The 21,612-nt window shown below is 49.1% G+C and overlaps 1 protein-coding gene across 1 annotated transcript; it reads right to left on the reverse strand.

The window, feature by feature from the left end:
• Nucleotides 1–1,077: 1,077 nt before the first annotated feature.
• ppp1r12c (protein phosphatase 1, regulatory subunit 12C) lies at nt 1,078–21,546 on the reverse strand. Its single transcript, XM_079730660.1, has 20 exons — nt 21,221–21,546; nt 20,534–20,708; nt 20,053–20,183; nt 17,033–17,151; nt 13,887–14,046; nt 12,548–12,692; nt 11,425–11,499; nt 11,195–11,274; nt 10,692–10,804; nt 10,520–10,587; nt 9,645–9,757; nt 9,049–9,136; nt 8,489–8,612; nt 6,872–6,984; nt 6,299–6,363; nt 5,849–5,888; nt 5,237–5,341; nt 3,501–3,551; nt 3,033–3,083; nt 1,078–2,486 (listed from the first exon to the last, which is right to left on the reverse strand). Exons 1-20 carry the CDS (start codon nt 21,451–21,453, stop codon nt 2,400–2,402), a joined length of 2,136 nt encoding a protein of 711 aa, XP_079586786.1. The 5' UTR covers nt 21,454–21,546; the 3' UTR covers nt 1,078–2,399.
• Nucleotides 21,547–21,612: the final 66 nt, after the last annotated feature.

A 21,612-nucleotide genomic window follows, 5' to 3' on the forward strand; every position in this document is an offset into this window, starting at 1 on the left:
TTTAGTTTTAATTATATATTATCTAATTATAATTAGATGGATAGATAGGCAACATTTTCTAATGTCCACTGGGTAGACTGATCTATCTAGCATACATCTATGGACACTCCCACTTGTGATGTCACTAATTGGGAGTGTGATTAGCATGACTAATCACCACACATGATTATGTCTATGTCGTAAAATATTTCACAATGAACAAAATCCTCCTTTAAAAAGCTAAATAAGTCTGCCAAATCGGCAACTCCAATCCTCTGACATTAGTTTTTCACGTCTCTTCTACATTGCTTGATCACCGATCCACATTCTTGATCATGCTATCTACATTTGGAGAAGCCCGGTCACGCATTCTAAACTTAAGATTAATTGTGCCTCTACCTTGCTTATTATGGTAAAGCCCTTTTGTGCCGCCAGGGATCACGTATAGGCAGATATTAAATAATCAAAAAATAGTTGGTTTGATTACTAATTGGTTTCTACAAACTAGGTACCTATGGGCTAATATTTAATGGATTTAACTGCAGCATTTAATACCGTTCAAACGATTGGGGTCACTTAGAAAAGTCATTTTTTAAAGAAAAGCCCTGTTTTTGTCAATGAAGATAGCATCAAATTAATCAGAAATACAGTCTAGACATTGTTAATGTGGTGAATGACTATTCCAGCTGGAAAAGGATGATTTTTAACTTAATATCTACATAGGTGTAGAGGCCTATTTCCAAACATCACTCCTGTGTTGTAATGGTACATTGTTACGCTAATCGTTTTAAAAGGCCAATTGATGATTAGAAAACACTTGTGCAATTATGTTAGCACAGCACAACTGTTGAAAAAAGGTGTTTTCATGAAAACAGGAAATTGTCTTGGTGACTTCAAAGTTTTAAACGGTAGTGTAAGTGAGCCGGAATCTATATAGATTACTATGTACGAATGAAATGTATGAAAATGACTCAGCTTGCGCTTCCATTAAGGACAGTTCATCCTAGACGATCATGCTCTTTAACCATCATCCACCCACCAAATACCATACAGACCCCCCCCACACACACATCACATAAAAGACATGTTGCAACCATGTTTGTTAATGGCCATACTGTATTTATATTTTACATTTTTTACCCAAAGCAAAATAGAGATATTAATTACAAATTTAATAGAGAAAGGCACATCATCAAAATACAATTTGGCATGCACTTACGTTGTCCTTTTTAGAAACTGCAGTAAACATTCACAAGACTTGGCCCACTACTGTCTGCATGAAGCCCACCTTCTGGTGAACAGGTCCAGTCACTTTCTATTAAACCAATTCAAAGTCGCACGACGTCATGTACAGTTGAGCTAGTGTATGTAAGGAAATGTAGGCATTTACAATACGTTGAATGTGGTGCTTGCTTTTTTTTTTGTAAACAAAGGGTTTTTGTATCCGGGCTGGAGTCCTGCCCCCGATGCTAGCGGAGAAACAGAGCGAGAAAAATCGAATCCCTGAATTGGTTGAATGGAAAATGAACCACGTCTGCCTCGCCAACACCCCCCTATCCATGTTTTTCCTGTTGTTGTAGTACAAAAAGAGAGCACTGTTCCACTGGCTATGTGCGGGGAGGGACCCTATACATAAAAAACACAACAGAGATACACATTCACAGGAGCAGAGAGGAAGTCAACATGCAAAAATACAGTTTGGTCCATCTTTACAGTAGTCAGCTCAAGTCCGGAGCACGTTCCCGACACTAGTCCTGAGAAGAAAGCACGCGCACCCCCCCCTCTGCACCTAATATCAACAACAAACTCAACAGGAAAAATAGGGTTTGTTTTTGGCACAATAAAATCATTTCTGAGTCATCCACACACACACCCGGTCCAACACGCACACCCAAACCCGCTCACACTTTCCGGAACGTTCCTTGAAGACGATCGCTTTCGAACGACATCGCTGTACATGGCTTAAAGTAGGTCTTCTTTCTCTTTTTCAATGACTGTATATCTTAAAAATATAGCAACAAGGGCAAAGGGCACATCAAAATAGTCTTGTTTTTAAAATAATAATACAAAAAAAAAAAACTAAAAACACAATTAAAAAGGGCGGTGGACTTGAAGCAGAACCACTGGTCAGCGCCCTGCCGGGTCCCAGGCGAAGAGACGCCGCTCAGCTTGTTGTACAGTAGATATGCCAAAACAGTCCCAGCCACAGGCAACACAAACGAACCAAACACTGAAAGTAGAGCGTCGAAGGGCCGCCGGCGAGGAACGCCGCGCTCTAAGCCTAACGTCACGCGCCGCCCCGGCGCCCCAGACCCCGTCACTGCTCTGTGGCGCCGGAGACGGACACGGCGGGCGGGAGAGTCCGTTAACACTTTTTGTTTTTCCCGTTTGCCGCCGGGTTCCCCCGGGTCCGCCGAGGCTCATTTGGAGAGCTTGCTGATGACCCGGATGAGGGCGGCGTTCTCGTCCTTCAGCCGCTGGTTGTCCGACCGGAGGTCCACCAACACCTGGGGGAGGGGGGGGGGAGAGAGGCCGGGGTCAGGGTGGGTTACATGGGGGAGGGGGGGAAGAGGGCTACTTTATCTTGTATTGTTGCTGCTATGTTGCTGTTGAGGAACCAAGCCTAAGAATTGTACTCTTGTGTACTTGTACAATAAGACGCAATAATAGTAATTCTGATTCCGATTCTGACTACGTGACGACAAGGAGCCTTCGGTTAGAAGTCTATGGGACATGTTTCCTTGGACGGCATTGGACATGTTTCCAATCATTTGTGACAGGAATACTTTATCAGGAATAGGAATACTTTATATCCATTTGAGTGTCACTCTTTGGACACAGCGTACTTTTGCTGTGGCTCAAATTAAGTGGTCTTCTTAGAAGTGGTCTGTGCACTTCTATGTAGTCAAGGGCAAAGTAAAGCACTTCCCTCTCCCCCTTCCTTTACTTTCTCACTGAACAAAGTCTGGTATCAAAGTGGGACTTTCCTTTAAAAACAGAAGCTTAGGACTAAGACATGAGTCCTAAAGAAATAGTGGATGTTATATTTGTACCTTGAGCTCATCTTCCAACTCCACTGCTTTCCTCTGAAGTGCCAGCTTCTCCTGGAGAGGCAAAAAGAAAGAATGAATAATCCAAACACATGAATAATAACTAATGTCTCAACTCTGGATTGACACAAAACAAGCAACATCAACAACGGTTCTTTGTGCAGTGCAGTGCAGGTTTCACTTCCTGTGTGTCCCCGACATCTCTCAATCTATTCCGTTCAACCTTAAAAGACCTTCCGAAACAAAACTTGTGGTGTTCACTTGCATGGAGTATTAATATCCCTTAATCTTTAAATCTTTTTAATCTCCCCAAAGTTGAGCACCATGAATTTTTCTGAGCAATGAGACGATGGAAAAAACTATGATTAACTGATATGGTGTTGAACTCTCTTCCACCAAGAGTAGATCTGCTATGAAACTAGTTGTTCTGGTGTTTCCTGGGAACAGTGAGAGCAGGAAGGGCAGACTTACGAAGCGCTCGAGCTCTAGCAGAGCGGGACGCTGCATGCTGCTCTCTTGGCTCTGCAGGAAGAGGAAGTGAGCACAACGCACGTCCTTACAACAGGTCACAGTGACTTACAATAAGTACATTTGTCAGAAGAAAGAGAAAGGACAATATATCGCCGTCAGTACAGTAAGGATGTTCATGGAACCAAGCACTCACAATTGCTAGGTTAACCCATTGCCCGTATATTACAAAGAAAGGAAAAGATGATATGTGCTAAGTACTATTTTTAAGTGAAAGGATGTTAAACATACAAGTACTGCGTACATTAAGTGCCAGGACGTACGTTTCATGAAGTAGACTTTACATTTTCATTTACATTAGGAAACAATAATATGTAATTCGTATCTTATCATGTGAATTCCCCCTTAAGGGTCTAGCCATGTTCAGGCATGTTGACGTTCTGTTACGATAAAGTGGATCTAGAAGGTTTTTGTTGGGTGCATTTTGGCGACACTTTTGGCGACAAGTGGTAATTTCCCCCCCGAGACACAAACAGGGTCTGACACCCGGTTCACAACCTTCATGATACTGCAAACGCAGGGGCTTTCATCAGTGGAGTGTAGTTTTCATCACCATTGTGCTGCCTCATTCTGGCAGTAGATAGGGTGACCAGATGTCCCGCTTTGTGCGGGACAGTCCCGCATTTCCATGACTTTGAACGCGTCCCGCAAATTGAGACGTTGTCCCGCATTGTTATTGACAGTCAGACTCGTTTTTTTTTTTTTTTTGGAAATGCGTGATTTATCATCTAGCATTTATCAAATAGATGCGTGCAAAGACAGCAGGGCTGTCATCAGGGGGAGGGGCAGGTTGTTGGATCATGTCAATGAAACTTGGTCTCGGACGCAGGTTAAGGGCACGCCCACCACCAAGAAGCAATGCAAGGGCGATCCTAGTCAATCGCCTAGGGCGGCAAATGCGTTGAAGGCGCCCTCTGGTGGCGGCCTTAATTAATTATGAAATATAACTAAATGAGCGAAATAAAACACGTTTATCAAATATGTTTCTAAATAGAACGGACAAGGGGGGAACGGGGGATTATCTGTTATTGCGGACTGAAACCCCCACTGAAGGTCCCAGGTCGCCTCCTCTCCCCCCCCCACTTTGTCCCGCATTGTCCCGCACAAACGTAGTCTTTGTCCCACTTCTGGTGAATTGGGATCTGGTCACCCTAGCAGTAGATGGTGACTGAACTATGGCCACTTTAAAAAGGTATAGCATTTATGCTGCTAGGGGTTGCTGAATTAAAACATGACAAAAGTAGTAGTTTGAAGACGTTGTGAACTACGTGATATAATGTTATGGGCTTAGTTTACAGCTGTAGGTAATTTCATGTTGAGTAGCCCAGTACTGTTATCATGATCAAAACAATAACTCTGTGAGCATGTGGAGGGTTTTAGTAACTTCATAACGTTACCATACACACTAACCGTTTCCCACAGAACTAGAGTCTACTTTTGGTGGTAGCTAAAGATATTGGATATTCAACAGACATTAACGCTCTGAATTACAGCGTTTTGACGCTGGGAACCAAAGACTGGATCAGCTATATTTTACACGTTTCATCAAATAAATTGACTAGGGACCGGGTGTAAAGAATCGTAACCGTGAATAAGACGATGGGTTTCTCTGGGTTTGACCCTAACCCTACGTTCCATTGTTCTTGAGAAGGGGAATAGAGCGGCCATGTTGTGCTGACCTGTCGCAGTCTCTCCAGCTCCACTTTGTTCTGGCTCAGCAGCAGCTCCGTCTCCTGCAGCTTCTCTTTCAGCGTGACGTTCTCCCGCAGTACCCCCCGGTAAAGCTAGGGGGAGACAACCGCCATAATCTCAAGACCCAGTGAACTATAGGACAGGTCTGCAAACAATAGTATCCCCAAACGGGGGTGTGAACCTTTGTGTGGACAAAACAATTACGTGTCATGGCGGTGATTAAAAAAATAATGTTATCTGGATATATTATGATTAAATGATTGATTTTAGACAACAACAATTTGGTGAGAAGCATGAAGAAACTTAAGCTTAACTTTTTGTGTTCAGTTTTACATAGTAGACATTGTAAATGTGTTAACAATCACTTTAACTCAATAAACTCACACTCATTTAACCTGTAGCCCACAAAGCCTCAGGAAATCAGGAAATGCATCATAGATTCAAATGTCAGCTAGATTTCAGTCTTTCCATCGCACAAACACGCTAGCCGTTCAGGTTATACCTGTTAACACCTTTCGGCGATGCTAAACTAGGACACAGAAATGCTGCCTCTGCTTGTGGTAATTGGGGGATGTGTGTGTTTTTAGTTCAATACACACCAGTTTGTAGTCCAGCGAAGAGTTGTCTGGTTGAGGATCACTGCAGAAGAACACAAGAGTATATTTATTTTTATATTTTTATTTATTTATTGTGCAGAGAGAAAGTGAGGGAGAAAGAGAGAGAGAGCGAGTGAGGGGGAGAGTGAGAGAGGGGGGGAGAGTGAGAGAGACAGCGAGAGCGAGAGAGAGTGGGAGAGCGAGAGAGAGTAGGAGAGTGTGAGAGCGAGAGAGAGTATGAGAGTGTGAGAGCGAGAGAGAGTAGGAGAGTGGGAGAGCGAGAGAGAGTAGGAGAGTGGGAGAGCGAGAGAGAGTAGGAGAGTGTGAGAGCGAGAGAGAGTATGAGAGTGTGAGAACGAGAGAGGGGGAGAGAGAGAGAGCGAGATGTTCAACAAACTGCTGTGAGTGCATCACACTCAATCGTGCTAGGAAATAGAAACCGTCGCCCCTTACCTGGAGGTGCTGTTGCTGTGTGTCTCATCTGTCCTGTCTGTGCTTGTGTCATCATCATCTTCGTCCTCCAAAAACAAAACATTCGACTTTTACAATCTGTACAATCCAATTCTTTGGTCGATGTTAAAACTTGTGGTGTATTTTTTTTATAGATTAATTTTATGAATGATTCACTTCACAAGTTATCTTTAAAAGTATGTCTTCAACCTGAGAGTGTTGCGTGATCAACCATAGTGAGACACAACCACGTTTAAGGGCTGATTATGGTCCCGCGTTCAACCCCACACAACGACCACGCAGACGCTTTCGACGCAGTCCTGAACCTTTATGGTTCTGCGTCGGGTTTTAGTAAGTGGACCAATCACAGCCCTTGCTCCTACGTCGCCTCGACGGAAGGTTCACATTTTTTCTGAGGCGCCCGTCAGGCCCTTGCGGTGGACGCAAGGACTTAAGGGGTCCGTAACCCCCTTGCGTTGCGTGAACGTGGGACCATAATCAGCCCTTAACAGAGTCCAGCCAGGAAATGAGAGCAGAGACTGGTGTGTTACGTTCCCCCCCCCCCCCGGGTCTTACCTCCAGACCCAGACGCCCGATCCCAGTGGAGCGTCTCGCCCTCCTGTTTCTCCGCTTGTCCTTGACCCCCAGCCGGGACTCGCCCTCAGCCGGGTCCCTCGGCGGGTCGGTGTCTGGAGAGAGACGGGCGTTAGAGAGGAGAACCTGGCCGTCTCCACCCAGCCCTCACTGGGTCAGTGTCTGGAGAGAGACGGGCGTTAGAGAGGAGAACCTGGCCGTCTCCACCCAGCCCTCACTGGGTCAGAGTCTGGAGTATAACGGGCGTTAGAGAAGAAGAACCGGGGCCGTCTCCACCCAGCCCTCACTGGGTCAGAGTCTGGAGTATAACGGGCGTTAGAGAAGAAGAACCGGGGCCGTCTCCACCCAGCCCTCACTGGGTCAGAGTCTGGAGTATAACGGGCGTTAGAGAAGAAGAACCGGGGCCGTCTCCACCCAGCCCTCACTGGGTCAGAGTCTGGAGTATAACGGCCGTTAGAGAGGAGAACCGGGGCCGTCTCTACCCAGCCTACACCTGCACTCATGTCGGGTTAACATCTGACTTTCTCTCGCTAACACACGGTGGGTAAATTAATGGTAAATGGACAGCATATATATAGTGCTTTTCTAACTGAAAACACTTGACAATAGTGCCTAACATTCAAAGGTAACCATGCAAGGCAACAGCCAGCTCCATACTTGGCTCTCTATACTGTTCACACTGCACCATCTATATCATTCCATTACGTGTACATACTCTGCCCCTTACTGCTTTTCTGCACTTCTGGTTAGACGCTTACTGCATTTCCGTGTCTGTACTTGTACTCTGCATAACGACCATAAAGTTGAATCTAATCTCATCTAAAAATCCAACACAACACCCGGTGAAAACAGCCCGTGTCAAAGCCCCTGCACAATAAACCATCTACAGGTTCATTTAAGTGAACCAAACAACTACACACTATTATAATTGGCTGATATATATTCACAGACTGCTGTGGTTTGCGTTTGGTGGGCCGTCAAAGCACATATCAACCCCTGATTGAAATCCTGAACCTACCGACGGCTCTTCCTATTACTCATCCAGGCCACAGAGACGCCCTTGTTTAGCCAAGCTCTGCGCTGAGAGCACCGCTGAGTGAACCGCTGTGCAGGCAGAGAAACGAGGCGTAGCTCGAGCTAGAGGAATCCACGGTGGAAAGCAACCGAAAGCACCCTGCAGCCTCTGCTCCTCTGGTATGAGGGGGGTGGGGGGGAGAAGCCCTCCCGCCCACATCAGGTGTTGCACTGCAGCTCCTCGGCTGGGCGGTGTGAGACAACACACACCACACTGGGCTGGCAGGAGCCTTTACCCTCACACACACTCACACACACACACACAACTAAATCCAATGTCATCGAATTCAAAAATAACAAAAAGTAGAAAAATAAAATAAACAATTTATTATTTAAATAATAAAAATAATAATAAAATAAAAAAAGTATATACATAATATAAATAGTAAAATAAAATAAAAAAAAATACAAAAATGACTAACATAAAAATATATAGATAAAAATTATATACATTTGAAAAAAAGGTAAATATAGAAAGAGCAGACATGGGTGATCTGGATGAGTCGGGTGGGGCGGGGCTCTCACCTCTCTCTGCGGGGGTGAGGGTGACGATGGGGCTGACGGGGAGGACACTGCGGGCGGAGGGGGGGGCGTCGGGGGTCTTGCCGGAGCTCTTCTCCGCCTCCTTCAGGTCGGTGAGCGTCACTCCCTGTCAACAGGATGCACAGAACCGGGTTTCTGATAACACGTCTGAAGTTTGGCGGGACGATGCGGTGAGAACGCGCCGAAGAGGAAGTGGTTTGTACGTACTTCAAAATGGAACAGATTGTTGTGTTTTTTTGACCCAGGAGGACACATTTTAACTGCTGCACAATGACGTTCCCATCTACAAAAGGGTTTTACAACAGTTCATACACACGTTCACACACCGACGGCGGCGTCACCACCGCAGGGCGACAGCCAGCTCGTCGGGAGCAGTGAGGATTGGTGCCTTGCTCAGGGACACCTCGACACGCTCAGCTAGGAGGAGCCGGGGACCGGACTAGCAACCCCCTCCACCTCCTGATCTCAGGGTGCCCTACGTCATTCTTTGCGTTGCAATGGGAGGCACTGGGAGGCACTGGGAGGGCGAGGCGGACTCGTACCTGCGTGGAGCGACGAGACTGGCGCATGAGGCGCGAGCGCGCCTTCCTCTGGGACTCCGACTCCTCGTCCCGGACCGGCGCCTGGAACCTGAGAGAGGACCGAACAGACGTCTTCAGCGCGTGACTTACACCCGTCTGGCCAACCAACAGGAAGGTCTGACTCGGAATCTGTTCCGGCCGTACTACTCCGCGCAGAGCAGCCTGGCCTTCTGCCAGCCTTTTGGTTTTGCTATGATTCAACTGAAGTACTTGGACGACGAAATGCAGGAGTTTAGCTTATTAACAGGCATGCAAAAAAGCAGTCAAGTGGCTTCACGTATGTGTAATGGAATACATCGATTAGTAAATAAGGGAAGACAATAAGATAATACGATTTCTTTCATTTTTCTGACCAATGTACTTATTGTAAGTCTGCTAAATGCCCTAAATGTTAACGTGAATATAAGTGTAAGATATATGCATAATGAACAATAGTGACACTCAAAACTCTTCAATCTCTGGTTCGAAATTCAGCCATTTCCTGCGCTGCACTTCAAATGTGTTTGGTTGGTTTTGAAGGCGGCCATTTTCCTTTCTGTGCGTGTGCCGGTTCTTACTTGCGCCGGTCGGCGCTGAGGGTGGAGGGGCTGTCGGCGCCGTCACGCCACTGTGAGGTGGGGGCCACCCGGGCCGTACGGGGGCCCTCGTCGTCCTCCTTGTCCTCCATGCTCTGTTTGTGACCCCGCAGGAAGACACCAGACAGCGTGTTGGGACATCGTGAATCAGTTCAATGAAATGACACAACCCGTGTCCAACGATCGGGTCATTTGTGTTTGGGAGAAGTTCACAAATGAGACGATATTTCTTATATGAGGTTCCGGGCAAGGATCCTCATATAAGGATCCGGGCACTTTCACACATGAATTGAGGTCTTTAAAGGGTGACGCCGACAGCAAAAGGCTGCGGCGAATGCTTTCAAGCGGACCCTGAACAAACTGTGGCCTCTCCATCTAGTCACTCAGCACTGAAGAGGGGACACTGAACACACCATTCATGAGCTTCCTCCACCACAAAGACACTCAAGTCCGTCCATGACCTCACCAAGCATTGCTTGGATGTGAAAGGTCGCGGGGTCAGGATCTTTGCCGTTTCACTGTTCCGATAGGAAAACATGAGCAGGCCGGTGACGACAAAGACCCAATTCAAGTGAGAGCCTCGGGGTACATTTTTTTTGTGGTCGCCTTTTTTGTTGTTGCAGCTACTGTACATGCAACGATTCCCGCAGCATGAATGCATGAACACAAACTTCTGTAGACGTGAGCAACATCACAGACTGTATTAGTTTCAGCATTATATAAATGAATACAACTCTGTATGACATGAATAACACAGTCCCGACCCCACGACACCCACCAGCAATGGGAAGAACTGAACACCAACGGACACATGGAAGTAGGTCTACAACATCACAGCTCCACTCGGTGAGACTCACCCTGTCTCCAGGGCTGACCGCGGACTCTGTGACGCTCTCGCTGTCCGGACTGGGCACGGGGGAGCTCTCTGAAGGGAGGACAGACAGGGAGACGTCCTCTCAGATCAGACTTGTCCAATGGATATCGCTACCAGAACAAAGCTGTGTTGGTGCCTTTGAGGCTTCCGTTTACCGGGGCTGCTTTCGCGCTCCTCGTTGAGTTCGAGACCCCCGGAGATGCCCCGTTCCTTGGACTGGTCAGCCACGATGATCTTGTCCTTGCTGCTCATTCGGCACACGGAGCTCCTGGGGTTTTTGGGGGTGGACGGTGAAAACACAGGATTGTTTGTTTTGGTAATTTGTATGCTTCTATTATAGAGTGAGATAGAGAGGGCGGTATGGGAGGGAGGGAGGGAGGACATGCAGCAAATGATCACGTGCAGGATTCGAACCCGGGTCGCTGCGCTCAGGACCGAGGCTAGATGGTGCGCGCCCTACCTGGGCACCCCCAGAGAAGCACAGGATTTGACCCCTTTCCTCTGGAAATTGGGGACTTGTTTTAGGCACAGTGGTGCAAAAATGCACCAATGACTCTATGGTGACTGTGAAGTGGCCGCGGCTAAAACAGAAACATGACGGTTGGGGTTCACCGGGTCTTTAAGGGCGCAGAGGGTTCCTGAGGGCCACAGCACTGACCTGCGGCGTTTGTTGTTGGCGTTGGCCTGGTTCGTTCCCGGTGGGTTCTGCCTCTCCAGGAGGGACCGCTCACTGCGCCACTACACACACACACACACACACACACACACACACACAGGCGCGCAGACACACACACGCACACACACGATCACGTTACTTAGTGTACACATTGCATGGGCTGCCATGTTGGGGTCAGACTGCATGCGTCGTCCCCATGGAGCGGGTCTTACGCTGGCCTGTTTCTGGGACAGCTCCGTCAGGAGGGCCTCCACACTCTCGTCCGCCACGTCGAACGGCGTCTGGCCCTTTAAGAAAAGGAATACCGGAATGATAAAAATGGAGACTCAACCACCAACATGCCTCGTCACCTCCGTTTATCAATGACCACTAACTTGGTAGCACTAGTACTACTACTACTACTACCCAGTTAGTTTAATCTACACTACCATCATGGTACAATTCCGGTAGTCTCTTCGTTCACTCTTACACAATGAAACACGAGCAAGGCACTCCTTCAGTGGTTAAGAGGTCAACAGCGAGCTATTTCAATCCTTCAGCACATGGGCCGGTTCCCCATTTCCGCCCACCATCACCGGATGCTCACAGCAAACATCTGACCACCTGCCGGTCCGAAACCAGGACAGGCATGTGAGCGCACTTCCCCTGACCCCATTGCTATGGGCGTCCATGTTCCCCGTACCTCGTTGCTATGGTCGTCCAGTGCTGCATGATTCATAGAATCGCAATCGCGATATCAGCCTTTCCGATTGAATAACCGCAAAAGGCTGCAATTTAATTGAAAAATTATTATTATTTATTTAATTTTGTAAAATATTGTTATTTTGAAAACAGAACTGTACACATTTTTTAGTTTTTGTATTTTTTTATGCTAGTTTAGGTTTGTATGTTTGAGATGAGAAATAAACATTTTAAAATGATCAGCAATCTGTGTGTATTTTCCTTGATAACCAAGCAAGTAGACTCATGACACCTTTTGTTTATTATATCTCAATCGCAAATCTCAATATTGTCCACAATAATCGCAATATGACTTTTTCACCAAATCATGTGGTCCCCTTACCCCGTTGCTATGGGCCTTCCCCCGTTGCTATGGGCCATACCCCGTTGCCATGGGCGTCCATGGTCCCCTTATCTCGTTGCTATGTGCCTTCCCCTGTTGCTATGGGCCTTACCCCGTTGCTACGGGCCTTACCCCTTTGCTATGGGCCTTACCCCGTTGCTATGGGCCTTACCCATTTCCTATGGGCCTTACCCTGTTGCTATGGGCCTTACCCCGTTGCCGTGGGCCTTACCCCGTTGCCGTGGGCCTTACCCCGTTGCCGTGGACCTTACCCCGTTGCTGTGGGCGTCCATGTTGCAGAGCTGCTCGGCCAGGAGGCAGCAGGCCTCGGACTGGCCCCAGTGCGCCGCCGCGTGGAGCGGCGTCCAGCCGTCGCAGTCGATGGCCGACACGTCCAGACCGCACTGGCACAGCAGCCTGGAACCAAGGGGGGGGGGGGTGAGTCACATGACACCGGGCGCCGCGACACTGGAGGCGTCAACAGTCCGCTCGTATTGAGTGGTTTACCGATGGACTCGGATAGTTTGTTGTTAATGAGCGGAAAGGAATGGTGCTCAAGGATGGCTGCATTCACACATCGATACGTTTACATTTAGGGCATGTGGCAGACGCTTTTATCCGAAGGGACTTCCATAAATATCGCTGTTGGAACAGTAAGGATGCTCATAGAACTAAGTGCCAAGAACTTACTATCGCTAGCTTAACCCATTCCCAGTATACAACAAAGATAGCTAGGATAAGATGCTACACAAGTCCTATTTTTAAGTGCAAGGACATACAACGTACAATAAGTGCGTAAGAGGGGTGTGGGGGGGTAATAACCATGTCCATAAAGGTATAGGAAGAGCCAACCCCTAAATTAAAGAATAACCCCCTTAAAACTTGAGTTAGCATCATCATAACTAAAGCATGGTAACGTAACTCGATGTGAACACGTGAAAACTAGTAAACTAACGTCCAATAAAAAAAAGCTTTAATACGCTCACTATCCAAATCACATCAACAACAACAAGCAAGGGCATCTCAATCCTAGCCGGGGGCCTGTCATGCATTATTAATCAATCTAGGACCATAAATCCCAATATTAGTGTATCTACACTCCCAACACTGTCCATTGTTGTACCGCAGATTTGTATTCCACAGAAGACTAACATTAAACGGTAAATGGACTGCATTTATACAGCGCTATTCTAAAAAGTGGCCACTCCATCTGGCCGGGAGCAGTCAGGTTGAGGTGTTTTGCTCAGGGACACCTCGACACTCAGCTAAGAGGAGCCGGGGATCGAACCAGCAACCTTCCGGTTACCAGCCAACCCGCTCGCCCTCCTGAGCCACATGCCGCCCCTGACCCACAGGAAATACGGAGCATATGAACAGGTAAACGCGGCGTACGGACCACTGGAAAATCCCCCCACTTTGAACACTTTAACCCTGGCCATATTGCACAATACTTCTTGTACATCACTCAGTCTATCCAGTTTTTAATTGTACACGTAATAATCTTTGTTCCCGCAAACATTTTTATTTGATTTGATTGTATAACACAAACATTTCCTGTTGTATTGTATCACATATCCTGACAGATAGAAACCTCTGACTCCTGAATCTTACCTGATGGCCTCCAGGTAGCCCTTGGCGGCGGCCACGTGGAGGGGCGTGGCCCCGGTGCGGGGGTGGCGCGTGTCCCGGGGCAGCCCCTCCGTCAGCCAGCTCCGGGCGTCCAGCGTGATCTGCTCCTCCTCCAGGCGCTTGGCTGCCTCCAGGTCCACACCTGCAGGGGGACGGACAGGGGGACGGACAGGGGGACGGACAGGGGGACGGACAGGGGGACGGACAGACAGAGGGACAGAGGGAGGGAGGGACAGACAGAGGGACAGAAAGAGGGACAGAGGGAGGGACAGGGGGACGGACAGAGGGACGGACAGACAGAGGGACAGAGGGAGGGAGGGACAGACAGAGGGACAGAAAGAGGGACAGAGGGAGGGACAGGGGGACGGACAGAGGGACGGACAGAGGGACGGACAGAGGGACGGACAGGGGGACGGACAGGGGGACGGACAGGGGGACGGACAGGGGGACGGACAGGGGGACGGACAGGGGGACGGACAGGGGGACGGACAGACGGAGGGACAGAGGGAGGGACAGAGGGAGGGACAGAGGGAGGGACAGGGGAAGGGACAGCGGGAGGGACGGACAGACAGAGGGATGGAGGGGGAAAGAGGGAGGGACAGGGGGACGGACAGAGGGACAGAGGGAGGGACAGACAGAGGGACAGAGAGAGGGACAGAGGAAGGGACAGACAGACAGAGGGATAGACAGAGGGACAGTGGGACGGACAGAGGGAGAGAGGGAGGGACGGACAGAGAGAGGGACGGACAGAGGGACAGACAGAGGGACAGTGGGAGGGACAGACAGACAGAGGGATAGAGGGAGGGAGGGACGGACAGACAGAGGGAGGGACAGACAGACAGAGGGACAGAGAGAGGGACAGAGGAAGGGACAGACAGACAGAGGGATAGACACAGGGACAGGGGGACGGACAGAGGGAGAGAGGGAGGAACGGACAGTGAGAGGGAGGGACAGGGGGACGGACAGAGGGACAGAGGGAGGGACGGACAGACAGAGGGACAGAGGGAGGGAGGGACGGACAGACAGAGGGACAGAGGGAGGGAGGGACGGACAGACAGAGGGAGGGACAGACAGACAGAGGGACAGACAGAGGGACGGACAGAGGGACAGACAGAGGGACGGACAGACAGAGGGAGGGACAGACAGACAGAGGGACGGACAGACAGAGGGACAGAAGAGGGACAGATAGACAGACAGAGGGACAGACAGACAGACAGACAGACAGAGGGACGGACAGACAGAGGGACAGACAGAGTGACAGAAGAGGGACGGACAGACAGAAGGACAGACAGACAGAGGGACAGAGAGACAGAGGGACGGATAGACAGAGTGACAGAAGAGGGACAGACAGACAGAGTGACAGACAGAAGGACAGACAGAGGGAGGGACAGAGGGACAGACAGACAGAGGGACAGAAGAGGGACGAACAGACAGAGTGACAGATAGAAGGACAGACAGACAGAGGGACCGACAGAGGGACAGAGTGACAAACAGACAGACAGCCAGACAGACAGACAGACATTTCATCAAACAGAATCGACTAAGAAAAACAATACGGCAGCTTTGAACCACAACTTCCTCAAAGAGCAGGCGAAGCCAAAACGTGTCCATTTATCTTGTATGATCGTCAACATAGAAAATGTATGCCATTTTATCACTGCTTCTGAAATAAGTCCCCAATTTGGAGGAAAAAAGGGGTAAATTCTGGATGCCGTGTTCACTATGTGAACATTCCACGTCTTAGGGCCTTTTCCGAGGCCCTCAAGGTGAGGGTTAGGCTTTCTGGACACCTAAAGTATGATACTACAGTGGGGTTAATACTACACGCATTCTGCACTAACAAAGTTGGCGTGTGTCGTAAACATGGGGATAAAACGCACCCCTCCCACCTAGACACACACAAAACACATTTTTACTCTCATAGTGTTGTAATTCTGCCCTGTGGATCAATGCAGGGGGTTTTACTTGGGTAAGACTAGAACAGAAAAGAGGAAGCTCTTGTCTGCTTTTCTGTTCCTCGTCTCAACCAGCCGATCCGCTCCACTTCCCCATAAAGCAAGGCCTGCACCCCAACAATCCTGGGCCGTGTTTACAACACCTTTGGCAGCGAGGTCAGGTAAAACGCGCAGGATAGAAAAAAGGTAAAGGGTTTCAATCCCCAGTGTCTGCAGTAAACCTGTAGGCCTCCTATAGTAAGAGGCCAAACCCAACCTACTGCTTTATTACATCAAGCTCAATTCCCGGTTGATTATGTCTTTTCCCTGACCCCGTTTGGGTGGTCAAGGGTCAAAGGATTCAGCTAAGACCTTACCGCTACGTCTCCCCACATTGTAATTGTCAATGATCAAATTAAATAATTTCAGAGTTTCCTGTGATCTCATCAAGTAGAAGAATGCATAAGGGGATCTCTGCTCCCTCGTGACCGGTACACCCCAGGCACAAAGGATAACGTTGGATAACGCTAGGAACAGGTAGGGTGGCTAGACTGTGCAAGGAGTGGGAGACAAAGCTTGAGGATGAAGGGGAAACAGCATGACGGATTGTTCCCTCATACATCGTGCGGGGAGCAGAGTCAGCCCTCTTAAGGGCTGACTATGGCCCCACGTTCACGCAACACAAGGGGGTTACGGACCACCCCGTCCTTGCGGACCCTCCTTGCGTCCACCGCAAGGGCCTGACGTGCGCCTCACAAGAATTGAAACCTTCCGTCGAGGCGACGCAGCAGCAAGGTGTGTGTGATTGGTCCGCTTACTAAAGCCCGGCGCAGAACCATGAAGGTTCAGGACTGCGTCGAAGCGTCTGAGTGGTCATTGTGGTGCGTGAACGTGGAACCAGAATCAGCCCTTTAGAGAGACGCAGGGCCACCTCCCATCCGAGGCCTCAGATTATTGTGAGGCCTCAGATTATTGTATGTTTGTTACATGTTATTGTATTGTTTATTACTCAAATAAATTTGCCTAATTGTTATAAATCCGGATGACTCTTTATCCTTAACCAGTTTATTCTGAAACGATTCAGATTCAAAATTCCCCCACAGTTTCTATGTTTCTCTAAGTGTGTCTGTGTATTTATTTGTCTGTGCGTGTTAAGTGTGTTTGCGCGTGTGTGTGTGCGATTGAGACACTCACCCTGGCTGCGAGTGTGTTCCTGGAGGAGGGACTCTGTCGCCTCGTCCACGGCGATGTCCAGAGGGACATCCCCGTCACAGTTGACAGCAGACAAAGACGCGCCTCTCTGCAGGAGAAAACTGACCCGCCAGAGAGGGAGAAACTTAGCAGTCTGTACGCCACGACACCAGCGCTAGAGAGAACAGCACAACCCATTAGATAATGCATTCAAGAGGGGGCACCGTTCTTCACTTAACCACTTCCCAATCTATTGCAGGGTTTGCCAACCGTTTCCCTCAAGCCTAGCTCAGCTCAAAGATTAGCGTTGAAACTCACACAACAGCGTGCAAAAGAAACTGGAAACGGGACCGTTGACATCCCCGCACCCTGACGCCTGATTTCCACCGGGGACGTTAGCGCCGCGGAACGGCTGCGCCGCGGTCACAGCTGCTGATCGCTACCACTCTATGAAATCAATGAAACCATTCCCACCGGACGCGCTGCGGAACATCTCAGCAGCGTCCCAGGAGCGCTGCGCCGCAGCGCTGTCATTCGGTAGCACTTCTATTTTTGACGCGAGCCGTTGCTGAACCGCGTCAATTTCAACAGAGCAGATCGAGTCGGGCAGGAAGTGAAAAAGTAAAAGCCATAGAGCATCCGGTAAATTTTCAAAATAAAACACAATACTCAGCTCATGTAGCCTATCACAACTTCACATCAACATTACGTCATGACCGGTAGCACCAGGTCAGCAGTCAATCAATCGAAGGGTCTCAGAGGGTCGGCAACATGGACGACGAGAGACTGATTGTCGAAGTGGAGCAACATAAAATAATTTATGAAATAAATCATCCTTTTTATAAGGACAATGTCAGAAGGGACAAAAGCCTGGCATTTAATTGCAGTAGTTTTGGGAGTGGAATGTGAGTACATTAGGTTTAGGATTATCGCGTGATCTCGCGTGCTGACGTACGGCTGGCTCGCAAGGCAGCGCTACGCTGCCGTTAGGCGCCCGGTGGGGATGGACGCAGGGCATAGTTCGCAGCCGTTCCGCGGCGCGTACGTCCCCGGTGGAAATCAGGCGTGAGGCTGTCTGGGGCTACTGCAGCCGCCGAGACCGCGGGCTCACGCTGATGGACTGTATTTATAGAGCGCTTTTCTAACCAGTGGCCCCTCAAAGCTTTACAATATTGCCTAACATTCACCCATTCATGCACACATTCACCCATTCATGCACACATTCACCAACCGACGGCGGCGTCAACCATGCAAGGCGGCAGCGGTTAGGGCGAGGGGTCTTGCTAAGGGACACCTCGACACTCGTAGGAGCCGGGGATCGAACCAGCAACCTGCCGGTTACGAGGCGACCCGCTCTACCTCCTGAGCCCCATGCTGCCCGTGAGGCACTGGCTCACAAAACAACAAACATTAACTTCAGGGACGGACTGTCCCCCGGATGGAGTTTGAATGGATGAAAACGCTTCTCTTCTTGGCCACCGGTGAGAATCTACCCTCGACACGAAGTACATTCCATTTATTACTTTAGGTGCGTCACCTACTTTTGAACTGACGCACACAAGTGTTGTCAGCGTGTTGTCAGTGTTGATGATCATGATCACCATGATAAAATACCAGGGTAGATACATTTACATTCAGGGCAATTTATCGCCCTGACGCTTTTATCCAAAGCGACTTACAATAAGTACATTTGTCAGAAGAAGGAGAACAACAATGTATCGCTGTCGGTACAGTAAGGATGTTCACAGAACCGAGTGGCAAGCACTAACAATCGCTAGGTTAATCCATTCCCTGTACACAACAAAGCTAGCTAGGATAAGATGCTACACAATACAGTACTATTTTTAAGAGCCAGGTCATACAACATACAATAAGTGCGTACATTAAGTGCCAGGACGTACACCATACAATAGGTGGGTAAATTAAGTGCCAGGACGTACAACATACAATAAGTGCGTAAGAGGGGTGTGGGGGGGGGGTAAGGCTATGCAGAGTCTAGGTAAACAAGTGAGTTTTGAGTCTTTTGCAGAAGCTAAGCCCCCTCAATACGTTCATAAATCTCATTCTGCGACGATAACACCTGGAGGCACCCAACGCCTTAGGAAACTCCGCCTCCAACCGGTTCACACCACCGCAGCTCTCACTGCAACGCACTGAGAGCGCCGTGTCTCCTGGCAGGTCTTTGTGTCTCACCTGGGCTTCCGTAGCCCACAGGCTCCTCAGTAAGGTTCAGGTGCACCTTCATAAACACCAAACCAACCAGAAATGCTTTTCCTTTGAACTAACACATACTATCGTTAACTAGCTTCCTTATCAACAATGACATAGACAAGTCGTTTCACAGTGAAGGAAGTTGAGGCATACTTCTATTTCTGGTCAACGTCACCGATCATGATTCAACAAATACTAATAATTTACGTCCTTGTTTAGGTTTGTAGGTATAACAAAGCAGAATCATCGTCGCAAGTACACCCCAGAACGTGGAAAGTCAACCTGTTTGGGAATCACGGTTCTGTCTAGCAGCTAGGTAGGTGCAGGCTTTTCTAGAAGCTATGCTGGACTTGCAATCAAAAGGTTCTGGGTTTGATGGCTAATTATCTCAGCCTCTCTGTAAGCAATTCCCCATTTCCTAAACCTTCCTTTTAGCATTCTTGGGCACGATGCCTAATCCATCCCTACCTGCACCTTAACAGCACAGATCTGTTACTTACAAATTGTTTCCGATAAAAAACGTTTGCTGAATGCTTAAATAATAATAGTGACATTTCAGATTCCACAACCGAATGGTAAAATGCAAATAAAATCCAGCGGACCAATCATCTGTGAATGCCTCAGTGTGGCGAAGTGTGTCGCAGTCCAGTGGTACTTGAGCTGACTGTGGTGTTGCCAAATGAGCCAAACAATGTTAGCATTGTTCAAATAAAAAAAAGGCAGCAATAGTTTGGCTCCCACACTGTGTATTCACGTCCCCAACAGAATACCACATTACACAGTTGTTACATTGTCGTTGTGGTCCGGCTTACTCTGTTATTTCTATGTGTTCCCCGGACGCAGCGACATGCAGTGGGGTCCACCCCTCGCTGTCCACCTGGTCCACATGGGCGCCTTGGGCCAGCAGGAAGGACACCATCTCCATACTGCCGTCGATACAAGCCTGTGTGAGGCGAGGGACAAAACAAAGCAGCATGAACCCATCGTCTTCCACTAAACACCTGACACACACACATTTACATTTAGGGCGTATGGCAGAAGCTTTTATCCAAAGCGACTCAAAAACATTCATACACCCGTTCCCACACCGACGCCGGGGTCAACCACACAACAGGCGACTGCCAGTTCATCGGGAGCAGTCAGGGTGAGACGTCTCGCTCAGGGACACCCCGAAACTCAGCTAGGAGGAGCCGGGGATCGAACTAGCAACCTTCCGGTTACCGGTCAACCGCAGCTCTACCTCCTGAGCCGCTGCTTCCCGTTTCGTAGCCCAGCACCACGTCAGGGTCGTACCTGATGGAGCGCGGTGATGCCGTCTGCGTTGGAGCAGTTGATGATGGCCGTTAGGTCTTCCGCGTCCTTGCCTGTCGTCTCCCTGGCCTCCTTCAGCATCTCCCGGGCCTCGTCTGTGTCCCCGCTGGCACACGCCGCCAGGAACTCCGCCGCCCGGTCGAACCTCACCCGACCCCTGACCAGACAGTGGAACCGCATCAGTCATAATTCAATTCAATTAAATTTGTATAGCCCTTAAACACCGGTACAGTCTCAAAGGGCTTAACAGGCCATATATGTATGCACCCCCTGACCCAAGGCCCAAAGAGGGCAAGAAAAAACTCCCTTAATTATCAAGGAAGAAATCTTGAGGACGAACGCATAGTGAGGGATCCCTCCTTCCAGGGATGATCAGGAGTGCATTGGGGGCCATCATCGATATACATACATAATACTAAACATTTTAAATCGGTGATGGGGTGCTGGCCGGTTAACCATAAGGAGAGTCCAGGCATCCAGTCGCAGTCACCGCAACACGCTAGAACCAGGCTCACACCGCCGGTTGTTCTCTCCACGGCCGCGGCGCAGCGTAGGTGGAGAGGCGGTGTGTTTCGCCACATAGCATCACTAGCAGCAGCACTTCGCCATAGCTGATCTAAATCATCGACCACAGAACCAACGGGACACGTCCGGCATTCAAATACTAACCTTCGTTTAAGTAGAGGACCGGTTCCTTGGTCGAGGATCTCCCCTTTGGTCGTGCCATTTCCATCATCTCCATCTCCATCGCGGGTTGGGTCCCTCGGCTGGTCGTTGTTTACGGCCTCTGGGTCGACGTTCCCCCGCCACCTCCTCCGGGGCACCGCGGGCTCCTTGTCCGTGCAGGAACCGGCCCAGCGCTTCAGCTGTTCCCGTCGTTTATCCTTCGCAGAGTCCCCCATTATTTATCCATCCACAGAGGACTTTTTTTTTCAAATAAAAGAAATAGAGGTAGGAAAAGACACACCCTCCATGTGTACACTTCCACTTCCTAGTTCTCGAACTGGGTGTGAAGCCCCGGCGTGTGTCGGAGGGGGTGAGGGATGCGCACGGGATGCGCA

This window comes from Pollachius pollachius, assembly GCF_949987615.1.
Source record: "Pollachius pollachius genome assembly, chromosome: 2".
Classification (NCBI taxonomy): domain Eukaryota; kingdom Metazoa; phylum Chordata; class Actinopteri; order Gadiformes; family Gadidae; genus Pollachius; species Pollachius pollachius.